The 18,849-nt window shown below is 36.0% G+C and overlaps 2 protein-coding genes across 5 annotated transcripts in view; one reads left to right on the top strand and one right to left on the bottom strand.

Moving 5' to 3' along the window:
- LOC106875194 (mitochondrial nicotinamide adenine dinucleotide transporter SLC25A51) overlaps positions 1-18,849 on the bottom strand; it is a 71,673-nt gene that overhangs the window by 10,402 nt on the left and 42,422 nt on the right. Inside the window, exon 1 of one of the 4 annotated variants that reach the window (XM_014923235.3) lies at positions 14,443-14,861. The exons of the other annotated variants lie outside the window; for them this stretch is intronic. The gene's annotated coding sequence lies outside the window, so the exon portion shown is untranslated. Of the gene's footprint in view, positions 1-14,442; positions 14,862-18,849 lie in introns of those variants that run through there. 4 annotated transcript variants of the gene reach the window in all.
- The window catches only part of LOC106875186 (solute carrier organic anion transporter family member 74D), a 48,463-nt gene continuing 31,067 nt past the window's right edge, over positions 1,454-18,849 (top strand). The window contains exons 1-6 of the mRNA XM_089350393.1: positions 1,454-1,515; positions 4,970-5,108; positions 8,208-8,516; positions 11,177-11,369; positions 15,208-15,294; positions 16,817-16,984. Coding sequence (XP_089206519.1) covers positions 4,977-5,108; positions 8,208-8,516; positions 11,177-11,369; positions 15,208-15,294; positions 16,817-16,984 — 889 coding nt within the window. The 5' untranslated portion in view covers positions 1,454-1,515; positions 4,970-4,976. The remainder of the gene's footprint in view (positions 1,516-4,969; positions 5,109-8,207; positions 8,517-11,176; positions 11,370-15,207; positions 15,295-16,816; positions 16,985-18,849) is intronic.

The following is an 18,849-nucleotide window of genomic DNA, read 5'->3' as shown; positions in this document are numbered from 1 at the left end:
CCCAAACAGCCTGTAATAAAGTCCATAAATATCTAGAGTGGTCAAACTTAGGTCCTGACAGATGGAATGCCCACCCGTTAGACATGTCTGGAATTGAAGGTTGACTTAAATACATTTCACTTCAACCATCTTTAAAAGTATAACAATTTAAATTTATTTAGGTCTATTATAAATTTAGGTCTATTATAAATTTAAATTTCAATAAGTAAAACTTTCAGGTTTTAATATAAGAGCACTTTTATAATCCAGGCAACTTTCAAAGACAAATACGGTGCACTTTTCGCTTCATAAAATCATCGATCAGTTCAGAATATTCAAGCTGAGAGCTAAGTTCATGTTCAATAGCTATCGTAGACAATCAACATAGTCTGGTACACGTCCATGGTACAATATAATATTTTTACAAGAACTTTTGCAGGTACAATGTATTACCATTTTATTTCTTGAAATTTTCAGTTAACATGGATACTTTAATTCTTGTTCAACATCTTAACCAAAGTAAATAGATGACTCCTCTATGTACTTTGATCTTAACAAGGGGCTCCTCAACTATGGAGGCCCCCTGTGACCACAGGGGTTGCAGGGGCTTAGCATCGGCCCTATGCTTATCTGGTATCCCTTGAAATTTATCCAGGTTTCATTTGAAGGTGATGGGATCTTTTTCTACTTTGATTTCATTTGGGTCAATGTTAAATAGATCAGGGCCTGTTGAAGTAAAGAAATTGTGTTGTAGTAAATTTATGTGTTGTAGTAAATTTATGTGTTGTAGTAAATTTATGTGTTGTGAGCCTGAATTGTGTGGGAGACATATGGTATGTGGCCCTATCCTTGGACAAATTGTTGGGGCAATTGTGCAAATGATGTAGCACTGGTGAGAATAAAGATTCAATGTTTTAAAGTAGTCTCAATAATAGTTATGTCTTTTTTTTTTAGTGAAAGCTCTCTGGGGTTACTCAGTTCTCATAATGCTTTGTTTACTGCCCCTATTCATGATCCAATTCACTGTCATTAAAATTTAGTGGTCAATTTTTGTCAACATTTTTTTCATATTAAATACTGACTATCAAATGCTCATTTCCCATATCATTTTTAATTGGCTCCAATATTTAATGAAATCAGCTGTTACTAATTAGACCATATCTATCTAATGAGAGACACCATTATATACATGATAGTACAATGACAACAAAATCATGTAAATATATTCCAAAGCATACATGAACATATGGTGTTAAGTAGGATGGTTGCTGCTTTGGATGAATTAAATTGTAAAATCTCCATATTTTGAGCATAAATTAAAGAGTGTGTCCCTACAATAATAAGCAAAATAAGTTTTCAATCATATAAAACCATTGGTGCAATTAATTTATAACACCAGCTGTATCGCTTTCGACTGGCACAAAAATACATTCACTTTCATTTGAGATATTAATTATATAAAAGCTAATTTATTGCCAGCTATTTTGACTATTTCTACTTTGCTGAAACATTAGGACATTCCACAGATCATTTCAGGTGAGCAAATTTTTTTGTTTCATTCCATAAAAGAAACTTCTCTTACATATCCCTTTGCTTGTGAATGGTTATTTTTATATATTTCTTAAACATTAGTTATAAATAACTCAGCTTGCGAAGACTTGTTGGGGCAAGCGAAAGCGAAATCGTGATGGTACCTGTGCCCAGCGTCGCCTTTCTGGCACTTGTGCCCGTGGCATGTGTAAGGACTTTTGAGCGAGATCATTGTCAGTGGCCCTGGACTGGCTCTTGTGCGAGTGGCCATAAAAGACACCATTTTGAGCGTGGCCGTTGCCAGTACCACCTGACTGGCCTTCGTGCCGGTGGCACGTAAAAGCACCCACTACACTCTCTGAGTGGTTGGCGTTAGGAAGGGCATCCAGCTGTAGAAACTCTGCCAAATCAGATTGGAGCCTGGTGTAGCCATCTGGTTTCACCAGTCCTCAGTCAAATTGTCCAACCCATGCTAGCATGGAAAGCAGACGTTAAACGACGATGGTGATGATGATGAATCTTATAACTGACAATATTTTTAAAAACTTCCTTTATTTTACTATCAATGATTTAAAATTGCGATTTTATATATTAAGATATAACATTGTTTGTGAAATATATCATAATGCTTTTGATAGTAACTTGTGTGAGACCAGCACTGGTTCTGTTACAAACTTTCTGTTTTAACCCTTTAGCATTCAAATTACTCTGTCAAATGTAATCACACATTATCTTGTAGCTTTGAGATTTTGATGATGTGATGGTTTATTTTTAGAATGACATAGTAGGGTAGGTGTGAGAGGCCCAATATAGCTGGTTTGAACATAAAACAGATAAGATATTTGGGCTTAATATGGCCGGTTTAAATGATAAAGGGTTAAAGCAATCTTTATTAAAATCTTCCATAAAAACCCAAGATTAATAATTCTTTATACAATAGGCACAAGACCTGAAATTTTCAGGGATAGGGGCTCATAGATTACCTCAATCCCAGTGATCATCTGGTGCTTATCCTAAAAGGATGAAAGGCAAAGTCAACCTCAATGGTATTTGAACCCAGAACATAAAAGTGGAAGAACTGCTGCCAAGCATTTTGTCCAGGATGCTAATGCCTCTGCCAGCCTGCCACCAGGTTAATAATGACAAAATTATTTAACTAAAATTTTCATTATTTTCAAAATTAATTGAAACAAAGGCTGCACATTTTTTTACAGAAATATGGTAACAAAACAGTTAATAGCAATTTCATGACAATGCAGCATTGTATTATCAATTATGCTGTGAGAAATGTCAACAAAATATTACTTGTCTTTAACAGACAGGTATGAATAAGACCTGGCAGACAGGTGTGAATAAGACATAGCAGACAGGTGTGAATAATCCCAAGTTAGAAACCTTGGATCGACCTTGTTACTTTTTGTGATCTATATTAAGTTTACTTGATCTATATAGCAAATTATTTTTGCATGCAGCTAAACTCAAATATGTGCTTTTGCATACACACACACACACACACATTGACACACACACACACACACACACACACACACTCAGACATGCACACACAAGGAGACAGAAATACACACACACACACAAACACATGAATATGCAGAATACATACATACAAACGTACACACATACATATATACATATACATACATGCATACACACACTTCTTATCAAGTAAACCTATGATCAAAGGTGTTCCAACCATGAACATTTTGTCATATTTTTAACTATGTTGTTCATCCTTTGTTTTCAACAACAGCCAAATACTTCATTACAACAATGGAGAATGCAGTCTTACAGGTCACTGGAGATTCATGACTGCCCCTGCCTATACTACATCTTCTGTGTGAAGAAACCATAGAAATAGCAGTATTTCATTATCTCAGATACATGTGATACCCCAACCGTTGCAAAGAAAGGTCTGCTTTCTGTCTGTGGTTTAGAGAAGTTTAAGTGCTGACTTGCACTGAACTAGGATTATAGTTGAGGAATAAACTACACTGAATAACCAGCTTCATTCTCCCATCTGACGTCCTAGACTAGTGGCAAGAGGACCAAATTGGTTGGGTGTATATCAAGGAAGCAGTGGAATGACCAGGGTGATTTACATGTCTCAAGATGCTATTACCTTTGACAATTAATAGTTGGGTTTCCTTCATGAATTTCCACTGAAAATCCACACATCTTATGTTTCTTAAACGTATATAAATACACAATATCTGATGGCTGTTGACTCCTCTGACTTTGTCCATCCATTGAGAGGTTTTGTTTTTCCTCATCAAGTAGGCTTCATGGGTTTATCAGTTTATTCACTAACAATGCAAATGGTTGTATTAGGATACATATTACCTGTAGCACTTATGAGAATCTGATACATTTTCAAACAAGGTATGCTTTACACAACAATGTTCACTGTGTTATTCTCTATAAAGATAGTGGATTGTAATTTGAAAAATATTTGGCTGCAAAGTGATAGAACATAAAGAGTATTCTTCATTAGTAAATTTTAAGATTTGTTGTTAAATTTAGTGTACACTTCAAATTCTGTCCAAATATTATCTGCTCATGTGAGATGTTTCTGATCGTAGCTTAATAGTTTAAGATCTAATTTAATAGGCAAATGACAGGAAAGATATGATGGCTAACATTTTACAACAGCAATGACATGTGAAATTACCATTCTTGGCTGTTATCGAGGCTGTTGATTTTTTTAAGCTTCAGTCTCATTAATACCACAGTCCTACTTCAGCATTTATATGCAAATAAAATGTGGACTACTATAAAGAATGAAGAACAGTGACTGGCTATGACACAGAAGGCCATGGAAAGATTTGTGCTGGGAATGTCATTTCAGGAACATATCTGAAATGAGATAATTTGAGAAGAGAAACAAGTGAACAATGTGACAGCACAATACTAAAATTGCAGATTCTACTGGACCGGACATACTAAAGAAAACTCATAAACAGAAGGTAGTCCCTTGCAGTAGCTGAGTCATATCTAAGAGACTGGAAAAGACCACTTAGAAGCTCTCTAGGATGATGAGAAGATGATTTGTTAAAAGAAATTCAGGTGCAAATGAAAGAGAAGGCCATAACCAAAAAAAGAATGGAAGTCTGTTGTGAAAAGTGATGTATAAGGATATCTGATAGTCTGGTCGATCAGCTAATATTGCTAAAAATGTTTTGAGAAATGCATTAACATTGCACATATTTTACCTCCTTTGTTCTAAATTTGTGTTCTTGCATTTAAATAATAAATCAGTGTAATATATCAGTTGGCAGCCCAGGAGCTCATCTATTTTAGCTATTAATCTTTTTTATTAACTATACCTTTTAGCAAATAATTAAGTTCATAGACATTCTTCTGACAATTGTACTGTTTTGTTCCATTCCATTTTTGAAACATGTAACAAAATAATAGATAATAAATTTTCTGTTTCTCTTTCTAGAACCAAGATGAACAGAACGACTGAAGCAAAACCTTCTTACAACAGCAATGATATTGAGATACACAGATCAAGACAAAATATTTCCTATTTTCACAATAAATGTTGGTCGTTATTCTCACAAAGATTGATTAGCATAAAGGTAAAAATAAAGTTGTTAAATTTTCTGATATTCAAATCTTTTTTGCAAGTAATTAAACTACCTTAGTTTATTAAAATACTTATTACATGACAAGTGAAGGCACATGGCTCAGTGGTTAGAGCACTGAGCTTACGATCGTGAGGTTGTGAGTTTGATTCTTGGACAGGGCTGCGTGTTATGTTCTTAAGGAAGATACTTTATTTCATGCTGCTCCAGTTCACTCATCTGTAGAAATGAGTTGTGACATCACTGGTGTCAAGCTGTATCGGCCTTTGCCCTTCCCTTGGACAATATTGGTGTCATAGAGAGGAGAGGCTGGTATGTATGGGCGACTGCTGGTCTTCCATAAACAACCTTGCCTGGACTTGTGCCTCGGAGGAGAACTTTCTGGGTGTAATCCCATGGTCATTCATGACTGAAGGGGGTCTTTACTCCTTTACTCCTTACCTGTCATGGAAGTGTACCAGTGACCAGGTCATACATCTGATGAAACCTTTAAAATACTAATTGTTCATCAATCAATTTTTATTAATATTTTATTGTTTTAGCTCACTGGATGGATCTATAGCTTTAAACAGGATTAAGAAAGAAATGTCTTTTTCTTTCATTTTTTATAAGATTTATATGAAAAGATGAGAAAGACCAACAAATTCCTCAAAAATCTTTTATATTAACCAAGATTGTAATCAAGATCATATTTATTTTAGACTAAATCCAAAATGAGAGAAACTTCACTGATTAGAATTTTCTTATGTCAGTATGTTATAACCACTGATCTCCCTTTATACTGTATCCTTTCTGTGTCCCATCTACCACTATTACAACAGCCCCAGCTACTCCTTTAAAATATCAGAACTGTGTAGCAATCAATGCACTCACCTTTCTTTCCCTCATCCTCTTTACTGTATTTTACAAAACTAATCCCTGTTCTAATGTCCCATCCAATCCTTTCTAACTATAACTTAACTGCAACCTTCTAAAATTTCTTTGCTACTCACATTTTCTCAAAAACGTTTAAACTGAACCTCAGTCAGCTTCATCATGCTAACAAGTCTGAGAAGAAATGCAAATGTTTTAAACACCTTTCTTCTTAAACCTGAAAGCTAAACAATAGTGGCTTCTTAACACAATACACACACACACACACACACACACACACACACACACACGTATATATATTTAGAGAATATTAGTTATGACAGGTTCAAAGGGTTACCCGTGGTTTCATATTCATAAAGCGCTATATAAGTACACACACACACACATATATATGATTTACTGACAATATATATATATATATATGTAACCACATGTGAATCGTTGGTGATTTTCTTCTTCCGTCTTCCCTTCTATTGGACTTTCTTCTGCTTCCAAAGAAGTGTTAAACCATCTTTCTTTCCTTCCCTGAGCGTCTGCTAATACTTTACATGTACCACATCCTCGCATTGTTGTTTTTTGTGTTTGATTTTCTATTTTGGATTTACTATATATATATATATATATATATATATATATATGAATGATATAGTTCTTTTTCAAACAGAAACTCTGAGTTCTTGCCTGAAGATCACAGTGGCATGAAACTCAAGTCATGAGAAAAACTCTGAGTTTCAGTTTCAATAAAAGAAACATATCCTTTAACACTCTTTTCTCATTTGTCTGACATAAGCCAATGACATGTAAACACACACACACACACACACCCACACACACCCCCACACACACACACGTTTATAAATATAATGTAATACTGTATACTTAGTTGTGGAAGTAGAAAAAACGCGATAATCAAAAAGTGAGTCAGACCCAAATAGCAAGCTGTTAGATTAGACAGACAAATAAAAGGCTAATGTTTCAGAATGTATTATTAAAATTAATCTGGTGAGTTAAGAAACTTAAGAATGATGGAAATACTTTCATGCTGTGTATACAGTTGCAAAACAAGCCATTGACAGGGCCGCATGCAGAGAGTGATTGGAAGCCATATGTATCGCCTCAAATGGAGTGTAAAGATAATGATGATGCAGTTGCAGAGAAAGATAAAAATGGCAATAAATTACTTTTATTCCTCAAATGTTTGTCACCAGAGATAACAGAGCAAATTACTTGCTTATGTAAGACACGGATGAAATTCTAAGAGAAGATCAGGAACATAGTTCTTTCTCCTTACAAATATATATATATAAAGTATCTGTCTGCATACAAACGCAGGGGTGTTTAATAACATCAGGTTCAGTCAGTTGACACATTAACAGCCTTTTTCAATGTCATTTTTGATGTGTCTATTTATTGGGTGGATTGTTTGATAGATTTGTTTGCTTTTTACTCTATTCGGTAATCCATTGTCATATATTTGAAAATAGATAAAATTTATTCAAATTTCAAAAATGATGGAGAGGATGAATAGAACTACAAAAAGCCATAAGACACCATGAAAAAATATTCTCTAAATGGGGAAAAGAAATGAATGAACTTACCTAACAACCTGATATTTATTTTTTTTAATTATCTATTTTCTTTTAGTTATACTTATTACACTCAAAGCGAGCAATTCTTATTTCTTTATTGCCCACAAGGGTCTAAACATAGAGGGGACAAACAAGGATAGACAAAGGGATTAAGTTAATTACATCGACCCCAGTGCATAACTGGTACTTTATTTATCGACCCTGAAAGGATGAAAGGCAAAGTCGACCTCGGTGGAATTTGAACTCAGAACGTAATGGCAGACAAAATACCGCTAAGCATTTCGCCCGGCATACTAACCATTCTGCCAGCAAGCAATTCTATTGTTATTACTAGTCATCATATTTCGTCTGCCACTACATTCTGAGTTCAAATTCTGCAGAGGTCGACTTTGCCTTTCATTCTTTCGGGGTCAATAAATTAAGTACCAGTTACACACTTGGGTCAACGTAATCGACTAGTCCCTTCCCACCAAATTTCAAGCCTTGTGCCTTTAGCAGAAATGATTATTATTACTAGTCATCCACCTTCCATTCAGGACACTACGAGGTTGTCAAACTCTGTAGTGCTTTTAAGTAGCTAATTTGTCAATTCTATTAAGTGATATCAGTTTTATCTTATTTTTGTTTTCAGGTCTTTGTCATTTATGTCAGCCTTGCAAATATATTTGTGCATTCTTTAGACCATTATTTGGGATCACAGATTACAGCTATTGAAAAACAGTTTAATTTGCAAAGCAAATCCTCAGGAATTCTCATAAGTATAAATGATGTTGGATTTATATCTTCTGTGCTAGTTTTTGGTTATTTACTTAAGAACTGTCATAGACCAAGAGTGTTAGCTATTACCAATGTTACAGTTGGTCTTGCTATTCTTATCTGTGCTCTGCCCTACTTTATCACACCACATCCAAAATGGAATACTAACCAAAGCAACATGGAGGCAAGTATCAGTTTTGCTTTATTTTACTAAATTACTAATGCACGTGTGGTTATGTTGTAAGAAGTTTGCTTTCCAGCCACATGGTTCTGGGTTCAGTCCCACTGAGTGGCACCTTGGGCAAGTGTTTTTTACTACAACATTGGGCCGACCAAAGCCCTGTGAGTGGATTTGGTAGATGGAAACTAAAGAAGCCCTTTGTGTGTGTGTGTGTGTGTTTGTGTGTGTGTTCCCCATCACCATTTGACACTCAATGTCGGTATGTTTATGTCACTGTTGCTTAGCAATTCTGCAAAACAGACTGATAGAATAAGAACCAGGCTTTAGAAAATATATATATTTATAAGCATTAGGGTCAATTCATTTGACTAAAAGATTCTTCAGGGCAGTGCCCCAGCATGGCCGCAATCTAATGACTGAAACAAATAAAAGATAAAAGAAAAAAAAACGATAAAAAAAAAGTAAAGATACATAGTGATTCATAATCCTAAACTGAAGATAAATTAAGTAAATATATCTTGCTTTTTGATAAAAATTATCACATCGTGTTGACATTGACCAAGATAGTGTTGTAGGTTTGAATTAATTTACTTGATTATATTTTAAATGATTTTTCAACTTTGTTCTTTCCTTGCATTACTATTATTGTTATTTTTGTTGTTGTTGTTTAAGGTGGTTGACTGTCCAAATCATTAGTACACTGGACAATGCTTTGCAGCATTTCTTCCTAGTTCTGCATTCAAATGCCATTGGGGTCAACTTTGCCTTCTCTTCCTTTCAGGGTGGGTAATAATAATAATAATAATAATAATAATAATAATAATAATAATAATAATAATAATAATAATAATAATAATAATAATAATAATAATAATGATAATAATAATAATAATAATAATAATAATAATGATAATAATAATAATAATAATAATAATGATAATAATAATAATAATAATAATAATAATAATAATAATAATAATAATAATAATAATAATAATAATGAAATTATTGTGTATGGTGCTGCTCAGGTGCACTACAACTCATCAAAGGTGCATGAACAGTACATAGAATTATGTGCAAAAGTCAGGAAAGTGAACAGCGTATGAGTCATGGTATACATATATGGATGTGTATGGAGTGGGGGTAATATCAGGTGTAGTGTTGGTGAATTTCAAGAAATATGGAGGTTTTAAAGGATGCAATGTCTCAGCAACTATCAACTGATGCAGGTAGTTTGTTCCATGCTTCAGCAACTCTGAGTGTGGAAAAAATTTTCCGAAAGTCATGGGAGCTGTGCTGTTGTCTGACTTTGTAGGCATGCCCACGTGAGTTAGACACATGGAGCTCAAAAAGGCGTTCCAGGTGGTTGTTGACACAATGGTTAATAATTTTGTAGGTGTTTACCAAGTCAGTTGCCAGATGTTGGAGCTTAAATGTATCTTTGCCCAGGGAAGCAAGGCACTCAGAATATGGTAGATGCCTGATGGAAGATATTTGCTTGGTTGTACACCTCTGAACAGTTTCCAGGAGGTCAATGTCCTGAGCAAAATAGGGGTTCCAGACTGGTGATGCAAATTCCAAGTGTAGCCACACCATAGCCATATACAGCTTTAAACAGATAGCCAGAGAGAGGCTGACAAAATAAGTATCAGTTGAGAGTTGGTATACTTGACTAGGCCCCTCCCACAAAGTTTCAGGCCTTGCACCTGTTGTAGAAAGGAGATTATTGTTATTGTTGTTAAGGTAGCAAGCTGGCAGATCTGTTAGCATATTGAACAATGTTTTGCAGTGACTCTTATGGCCCTTTACATTCTGAGTTCAAGTACTGCCAAGGTCAACTTTGCCTTTCATCCTTTTATGGTCAATAAAATAAAGTACTGGGAGTGATGTAATTGACTTGTCCTCTCCCCCTGAAATTACTGGCCTTGTCCCAAAACTTGAGAGAGTCATTGTTTTTTTTTTTTGTCTTTTTTTTTTTGTTTTTTTTTTAGCTCAGGTCAGCCCTTAGAGCCAAACTTATGATTCAGCTTGCAACTGTTTAAGGGGTCAGTCATTCAACATACAACTATGTAGAAGAAAGAAAGAAGACAGGAAGAGAGAGAGAGAGAGAGAGAGAGAGAGAGAGAGAGAGAGAGAGAGATCTTGCAAGAGTTATTGAAGGAAAGAGAGGTGGGGAGTATTGGTCAGAGAATGAAAGATGAGAAAAGGCGTTGAGGAGGCAGAAAAGCTGTAGTTTAGCAATATAAAGTATTTATTTTTAAATGATTCCTTGTCAGACTGCATTTAACTTTGTGGGAGCCTTTCAACATAAAATGGTTTCCCACCTCTGTCCTAAACTAATATATTTTGGTTTCATTTTCTTTTTGATTTCATTTCTTGATATACGTACTTTGTATGAATTTGCCAAACAAATACAATGTTATATCGAACATTTTATATATATATATATATATGTACATATATAAATATACATATATATATATATATATATATATATATATATATATATATATATATATATATATATATATACACACACACACACACATACACACACACATACACACACACATACACACACACATACACACACACATAATTAAACATTACTTAACTGTTGTTTAGCCAATAGAACAATGTGGACTGATTTCAAATCAACACAGGATCCAGCCTTAAATACGAGTATTGAGTGCAATTTGATGGAAGAAGAATCATTCACTGGTTCCAGTAGAATTGGTTACTACTTTATTTTAATTGGAATGCTGTTGATTGGTGTTGGAAAAGCTGCAAGATTTCCACTTGCCATTGCATACATTGATGAGAATGTAGACGAAGCCCACACTGGCGGCTACGTAGGTAAGCATGAGATATTTTGTCAAATAGTTAAATATTGTATTTTAAGGCGGCAAGCTGCCAGAAACGTTAGCATGCCAGGCAAAATGCTTAACGGTATTTCATCTGCCGTTATGTTCTGAGTTCAAATTCCACTGAGGTCGACCTTGCCTTTCATCCTTTTGCGGGGTCAATTAAATAAGTACTAGTTACACGCTAGGGTCGATGTAATCGACTTAATCTCTTTGTTTATCCTCTCTATGTTTAACCCCCTGTGGGCAATAAAGAAACAAATATTGTATTTAATGGCATAAAAGATGCATGGGCATATTAGATAAATCCCAGTTTCAACCATGCATATTCAGGGAAAAAATGTTTTTAGTGGATTAAAGCATGTAATATTCTTTTCTACCTTAGGCACAAGGCCCAAAATTTTTGGGAAGGTGAGGGTCAGTCAATAAGATCAACCCCAGTACGCAATTGGTACTTAATTTATCAACCTCGAAAGGACGAAAGGCAAAGTTGACTTTGGTGGAATTTGAACTCAGAACATAAAGACAGAGGAAATAATGTTAAGCATTTCGTCCCACATGCTAACATTTCTGCCAGTTCGCCACCTGAAAGCAAGTGATATTCAAAGCAATCACGCATATAGGTCTGGGGCTGATTTTTAAAGACTTTTTTGAGGGAAAAAAGTGCATCTTATATACTATCAAATATGGTAGTTCTAAAGTTTATGGTAATGAAAACAAAACAAAATAGTCAAAAGACAAACATAATCAGCAAAAAACTTGGATTGGAGGTTACTCAGTTCATTCATTGATGAAGGACATGGGTGTCTGTAAGACTCAATGTAAGACACAGTGAATATTGGCCTACTTGAAGAATGTTTTGGTGGTGACCAAGCATGGCCACAGATTATTGGCTGGAGCATTAAAAGAAGAATTATAAATAACTAAATAGCTAGCTGGAAAATAATAACTTTTGAAAAAAAAAATGAAACAAACTAATATCGTCGTTTAACATCTGCTTTCCATACTGGAATGGATTGGATGGTTTGACTGAGGGCTAGCAAGCCAGGAGGCTGCACCAGGTTCCAATCTGATCTGGCAAGGTTTCTACAGCTGGATGTTCTTCCTAATGCCAACTACTCTGAGAGTGCTTTTTACGTGCCAGTCAGGGAGTACTGGCATTGGCCATACTTGAATGGTGCTTTTTACATTCCACCAGCACAAGAGCCAGTCAGGTGGCACTGGCAACAATCATGCTCGAACGGTGCTTTTTCCATGCCAATCAGGTGGGACTACAGAATTAAAAATTACTATGCTTTTTCTTTCTTTTTTTATCACATATGCACTTACATATATGCCCACAATCAAGAATGTGTTTGTATGAATGTACATGCAGGCACACACACGCACACACACACAGATACACAGATACACTCACACACAAATACACACACACATACATACTTATATATACTCTTTATTTGTTTCAGCCACTTTCACACCATAACTTCATGCCACTGGTGTATGTGTTTTGGGCATGTGTTTTCCCATGTGCACACGCTTGTGTGATGGTGTATGCGTCTTCATTCGTGTGTCCGTGTTCATTTACATGCTAACTGTTCTGCACACATGTTTCTTTCTCTGCAAACCAAAGTGGTTGGCATTATGAAGGGTATCCAGCCTTAGAAACCATGACAAAACAGATGACCGGTGCCTGGTACAGCCCTCCGATTTACTAGATCCGGTCAAACAGTCCAACCTATGCCAGTATGGAGAATGGATGTTAAATGATGATGATGACATATCATCATCATCATCATCATTTAACATCCGTTGTCCATGCTGGCATGGGTTGGATGGTTTGACCAGGGCTGGTAAGCTGGAAGGCTGCACCAGACTCCAGTCTGATTTGGCATGGTTTCTATGGCTGGATGCCCTTCTTGTGGCCAACCACTCCGAGAGTGTAGTGAGTGCTCTTACATGCCACCGGCACGGGTGCCATTTGCGTGACACTGGTATCTGCCACAACTGTGATTTTACTTGACTTGATGGGTCTTCTTCTCAAGCATGACATAATACCAAAGGTCTCAGTCATTGCCGCCACAAGGCCCAAACACTCAAAAGGAGTTCAGTCACTTTAGTTCCCACAGATCTTTCTATCTCCTTTTTTGAAGATGGTGATGATAACAGCATCTTTGAGGTCTTAAAGAACATGGCAATTCTTCCACATTCAGAGAATCAATGTGAATAGACTGGTGTTTAATAGTAGTCCGCCATGTTTTAGAAGTTCCACTGGGATGTTGTCTGGGCCAGGAGACTTCTGCTGCTTTGTGCAGTTGAGGGAAATCTGGTACTCTTTGTAGGATAGTGATGTGTTCACATTTTATGTGCCACCGGCACGGGTGCCAGTTATGTGACAAGGCACAGGTATGGCTGTGTGGTAAGAAGCTTGCTTCCCAATCACATGGTTCTGGGTTCAGTCCCACAACATGGCATCTTGGGCAAGTGTTGTCTACTATAGGCCTCAGGCCGACCAAGGCTTTATGAGTGGATTTGGTAGACTGAAATTGAAAGAAGCCTATCATGTGTGTGTGTGTGTGTGTGTGTGTGTGTGTGTGTGTGTGTGTGTCTTTGTGTCTCTCTGTCCCTCCACCACCACCACCACCACATTACCGCTTGACAGCCAGTGTTGGTGTGCTTACATCCCCATAACTTAGCATTTCGGCATAAAGAGTCTGATAGAATTAAAAAAAGAAATAATATTGGGGTCAATTCATTTGACTAAAATCCCTTCAAGGCAGTGCTCCAGCATGGTTGCAGTCAAGTGACTGAAACAAATATAGGATTGGTTGGTATTAGGAAGGGCATTCAGCCATAGAAAATATGCCAAAACAGATAACTGATACTTGTTGCAGCTCTCTGGCTTGCCAGCCCCTATAAAACCATCCAACCCATGCCAGCATGGAGAACAATTGTTAAATATAGATGATGATGATGATTATGACGATGACGATGATGACGATGATGACGACGATGATGACGATGATGAACTCACAATTTGATCAAATAAGAATTATTATACTTACATTTCTTTTCTGAACCTATCTTCGTTCATGAAGACTGCTACACATGCCTCGTATCCTTATAAACATTTTTTGCATGGAAAAATCCTCAATTCACCATCTTCACTAATGCTTATCTCTTGTAATAATGAAGAACTTTCCAGATTGAGAAACAGAACAACTTTTTTATTCTGCTATAGTAAACTATAGCTTAAACACTTAAAATATCTCTTTTCTTTTTGTATCGTGACTCATAATATACTTTTTGATGGTACATACCTCAATGTGTTCAATAAAAATAGATTGAACATCTAGATAACATTAATTTCTAATTTTGTATTGTCTGGCATTGTTCTACTAATCTTCATGAACATAATGGCGTATTAACAATTCAGATGGATTTCTGAAACTGTCACATATTACCAGAGCAACCTGACTGATCTAGCTTAAACTTCAGTGACCTACCAAGATTACAGTTTCCTTTTGACATTTTGCTGAAGTCTTATTTGGAATTATTAGGTCACTAACATCTCCCTTCACACACACACACACACACACACACACACATGAATACACCCAAATACATTCATACACATGCACACACACACACACTCATACACATATATATATACAAGTAGATATATATATATATATATATATATATATATATATATATATATATATATATATATATATATATATGTGTGTGTGTGTATGTATATATATATATATACATCCATTGTTCTTGCCAAGTGTATAATTTCAAATATATGTAATTTTATCTTTTAGGAATCTTAAATGGAATGAATTGTTTCGGCCCAGTTGTTGTATTTTGTCTTGGTGGATATTTCAGTAAACAATATGTTACTCTCGAAAGTAAGTGGCACCTTTGCTACCGTTGTCACCATCAACTCACTGTTCCTGCTGCCACCATGGCCGCCACAACTACCACCTCAACCACAACTGCTACAGCAGCCATCATCAGCACCACCACAACCACCACCACTACAACTACCACCTTTACTGCCATGCCACCACCACTACAACTACCACCTTTACTACCATGCCACCACCACCACCACCACCACCACCAACACTACCACCACAACCACCACCACCACCACCACCATTACTGCTATTGCCATCCCCACCACAACTACCAATTGGCTTAGAATTCATTTTCTGAACTACTGAAAATAATTTTTCCCTTTTATCTTGACAGATAAAATGCAGTGTTTATAGAAGGATTAACAAAGAGAGATTAACTTTAGGTGAATGACTTTATCACTAAGTTATATATTTAAACCTTTATCAGATAGTGACATAACAAGTGTGTGAGGGACAGCTTTCATGTTTATATATTTTTGTTCAATCTCAGGCAGTTCTTTTTCCGTCAACAGTAGCATTATTGATTATAGGTTTCCAATAGATCAATCATAGTTTTGCTGCTTTTCCAATGGTAAGTGTGAGAAGGGGATATCTGTGCATGATTCGTGGAATAAATAACCCGAAATATTTTTCTTTGAAGTCTCCAGTTTATCTGTAAAGTGGATGGCATCAGGAAGGGTATAGGAACCATACCAATGTCATTACTAGAGCTTAGCACTGTCCGATGGCTCATTGGTTCCAATCAAACCATCCAAGCCATACCATTATGGTAAACAGACATTAAACGGTAATGATGATAATAATGATATATATATATATATATATGTATATATATCATCAAAGATATATATATATAGGATATGAGCGAAAGTGGTGTCAATTAGACCCAGAGGTTTCAGGTAATACTGAGTAAGTGCTGTAGATAGACCATAGTTAAGCTCCAGGTTCGGTGATTATGCGAATAAGGGGTCCAACGTAGGTCATATATCAGCGTGTGAATATAAGAATTTACTTTTCGTAATGAGATAAAAAGCCAAGGCTGTGTGCATTAAAGAACATTTAAAAATAGAAGGTCTTACAGCTGTTTCCAGGATATTTATTATATTTCTTCATCGGAGATGGTGTGAAAGGATGGTTAAGCAATAGTTAGTTTAGATAAGATAGGAAATAGAAAGATATTTTTATGCAATTTTAGTAAATATATCTATTAACTTCCCATGAAAAAATTTTATGATGTAAAGAAAAGAATAATCAACTATGTTACAACTTGATAGGATGGCATATGATAATGTGTCAGAATATCTTATCAGTGAATTAGCAAAACTGTTAGAACAGTAGGGCAAAATACTAGTACCTTTTGTGTGGTACCATCGCCAGAGCTTTTTATGTGGCACCAAGTAGTTTGCTAGACAAAATGTGATGGACATGATTTTTTTTTTTTTTTATGAATTGGTAAGTTTTATAGATCAGTTCAAAAAATGAATGTGAATATTTTCTTTTTTTCTTTCAGAAACCCCTCTTAAACCTTCTGATCCTCAATGGATTGGTGCCTGGTGGCTAGGATTTCTTACTTTTGGTCTGGCAGCCATATTAATGTCAGTACCATTATTTTTATTCCCAAGAAAATTAAAGGGAAATGAAAATGTACCAGAGAAGAAAAAGCCTTTATCCTTCAAAGGTAATTATAGAGCTCATGTGGAAATGCTTTAAACCAAAATTACAATTTCATAAAAAAAAACTAAAAGTATAAAATATGCTAGTACCTAAAATATTAATTGAATTATATAAATTTTAAGAATGAGATATATTTGCTTAAGAAACTATCAGTTCAAAAATGAAGTGGCTGTGTGGTAAGTAGCTTGCTTACCAACCACATGGTTCCAGGTTCAGTCCCACTGTGTGGAACCTTGGGCAAGTGTCTTCTACTATAGCCTCAGACCAACCAAAGCCTTGTGAGTGGATTTGTAGACAGAATCTGAAAGAAGCGTGTTGTGTATGTGTGTGTGTGTGTGTGTATGTGTGTGTGTGTGTGTGTGTGAGTGTGTGTGTGTCTGTGTTTGTGTGTGTCTGTGTTTGTCCCCCCCACCCCAACATCGTTTGGCAACCAATGCTGGTGCATTTACGCCCCTGTAACTTAGCGGTTCAGCATAAGCAACCGATAGAATAAATACTGGGCTTACAAGGAATAAGTCCTGGGGTCGATTTGTTCAACTAAAGGCGGTGCTCCAGCATGGCCGCAGTCAAATGACTGAAACAAATAAAAGAATATATTGAATCTCAAAAATTCTTTACTTGATTCCAAAACTTCTTTTCTGATGAAAAAATTGCATAAATATCCTTCTCAATTTGATTCCACAGTAAAATCTCATGCCTAAATGATAAGCTCTTTCCAGTTAATATTGTTCTATTTTGGGAGGGTTATGCTGTAAATGAAGACATAAACACTGGTTGTAGTTCACTTCAGTTTTATCATCAATTAATTAGATAGTTACATATTTAATATTTAGATAAATTAATTGATTGATTAATTCATTCGTCAAAGTTCTTTCATCACAGCCTGGGACCTTATCATTAATGATGTGTCCATTATGTACCTTTTACGCATACATTATAACCCTATCCTTGTTCTTTGCTCTTTGTACTGTGTCTGTCAGTGAATTTCAACTGACTGCACTTTAATAAGCAGGCTGTTACCAAGTCTTTTTCGCTGTGTGTATGTGTGCATAAATATATATATATATATATATATATACACACACATACACTGTATATTTATAAATAGGTAGATAGATACATAGACAGATAGATTGTATGTATATGTGCATGTGTATGGATTTTAATTGGGCTGATAGTGTGGGGGGCGTATGTGTGTTGTGTGTTGTGTGTGTGTGTGTTGTGTGTGTGTGTGTGTATGTGTGGTGTGTGTGTGTGTGTGTGTGTGTTTGTGTGTGTGTGTGTGTGTGTGTGTGTGTGTGTAGGGAGGATTGCACGTGAATAGAGATACCATACCAATTAATGCTACTGTTAACATGCTTCAATAAGCAAAGTAAAAATAAATGCATGACAAGCCTAGAATTGTTTGATAAAAATAACTAAAAGGACAAGAAGAGTTATTACAACAATAAAATACACACACGTGTGTGTGTGTGTGTGTGCATGTGTGAGTGCATTTATTCATATATACATAATGTGAGTGTCAGGTTTAGTGGTAAGGGTGTTCAGTTCATGATCGTAAGGTCATGGGTTCGATTCCCTGTGGCACATTGTGTCCTTGAGCAAGACACATTATTTCATGTTGCTCCGGTCCTCCCTCGCCTGGCAAAAATGAGTTGTACCTGTATTTCAAAGCGCCAGCCTTCTCACATTCTGTGTCACGCTGACTCTCCTTGCATATGCGTGTCTGTGGAGTGCTCATCCACCTGCACGTTGATTTCACAAACAGGCTGTTTCAATCATTGGATCGACCGGAACTCTTGTCATTATAACTGATGGAATGCCAGATTATCATCATCATCATCATCATCATCATCATCATTTAATGCC

This window comes from Octopus bimaculoides, chromosome 4 (assembly GCF_046866305.1).
Source record: "Octopus bimaculoides isolate indiv1 chromosome 4, ASM4686630v1, whole genome shotgun sequence".
Lineage (NCBI taxonomy): Eukaryota > Metazoa > Mollusca > Cephalopoda > Octopoda > Octopodidae > Octopus > Octopus bimaculoides.
The sequence above is the reverse complement of the archived record's forward strand: the minus strand, read 5'-3'. Positions and strand labels throughout refer to the sequence as shown.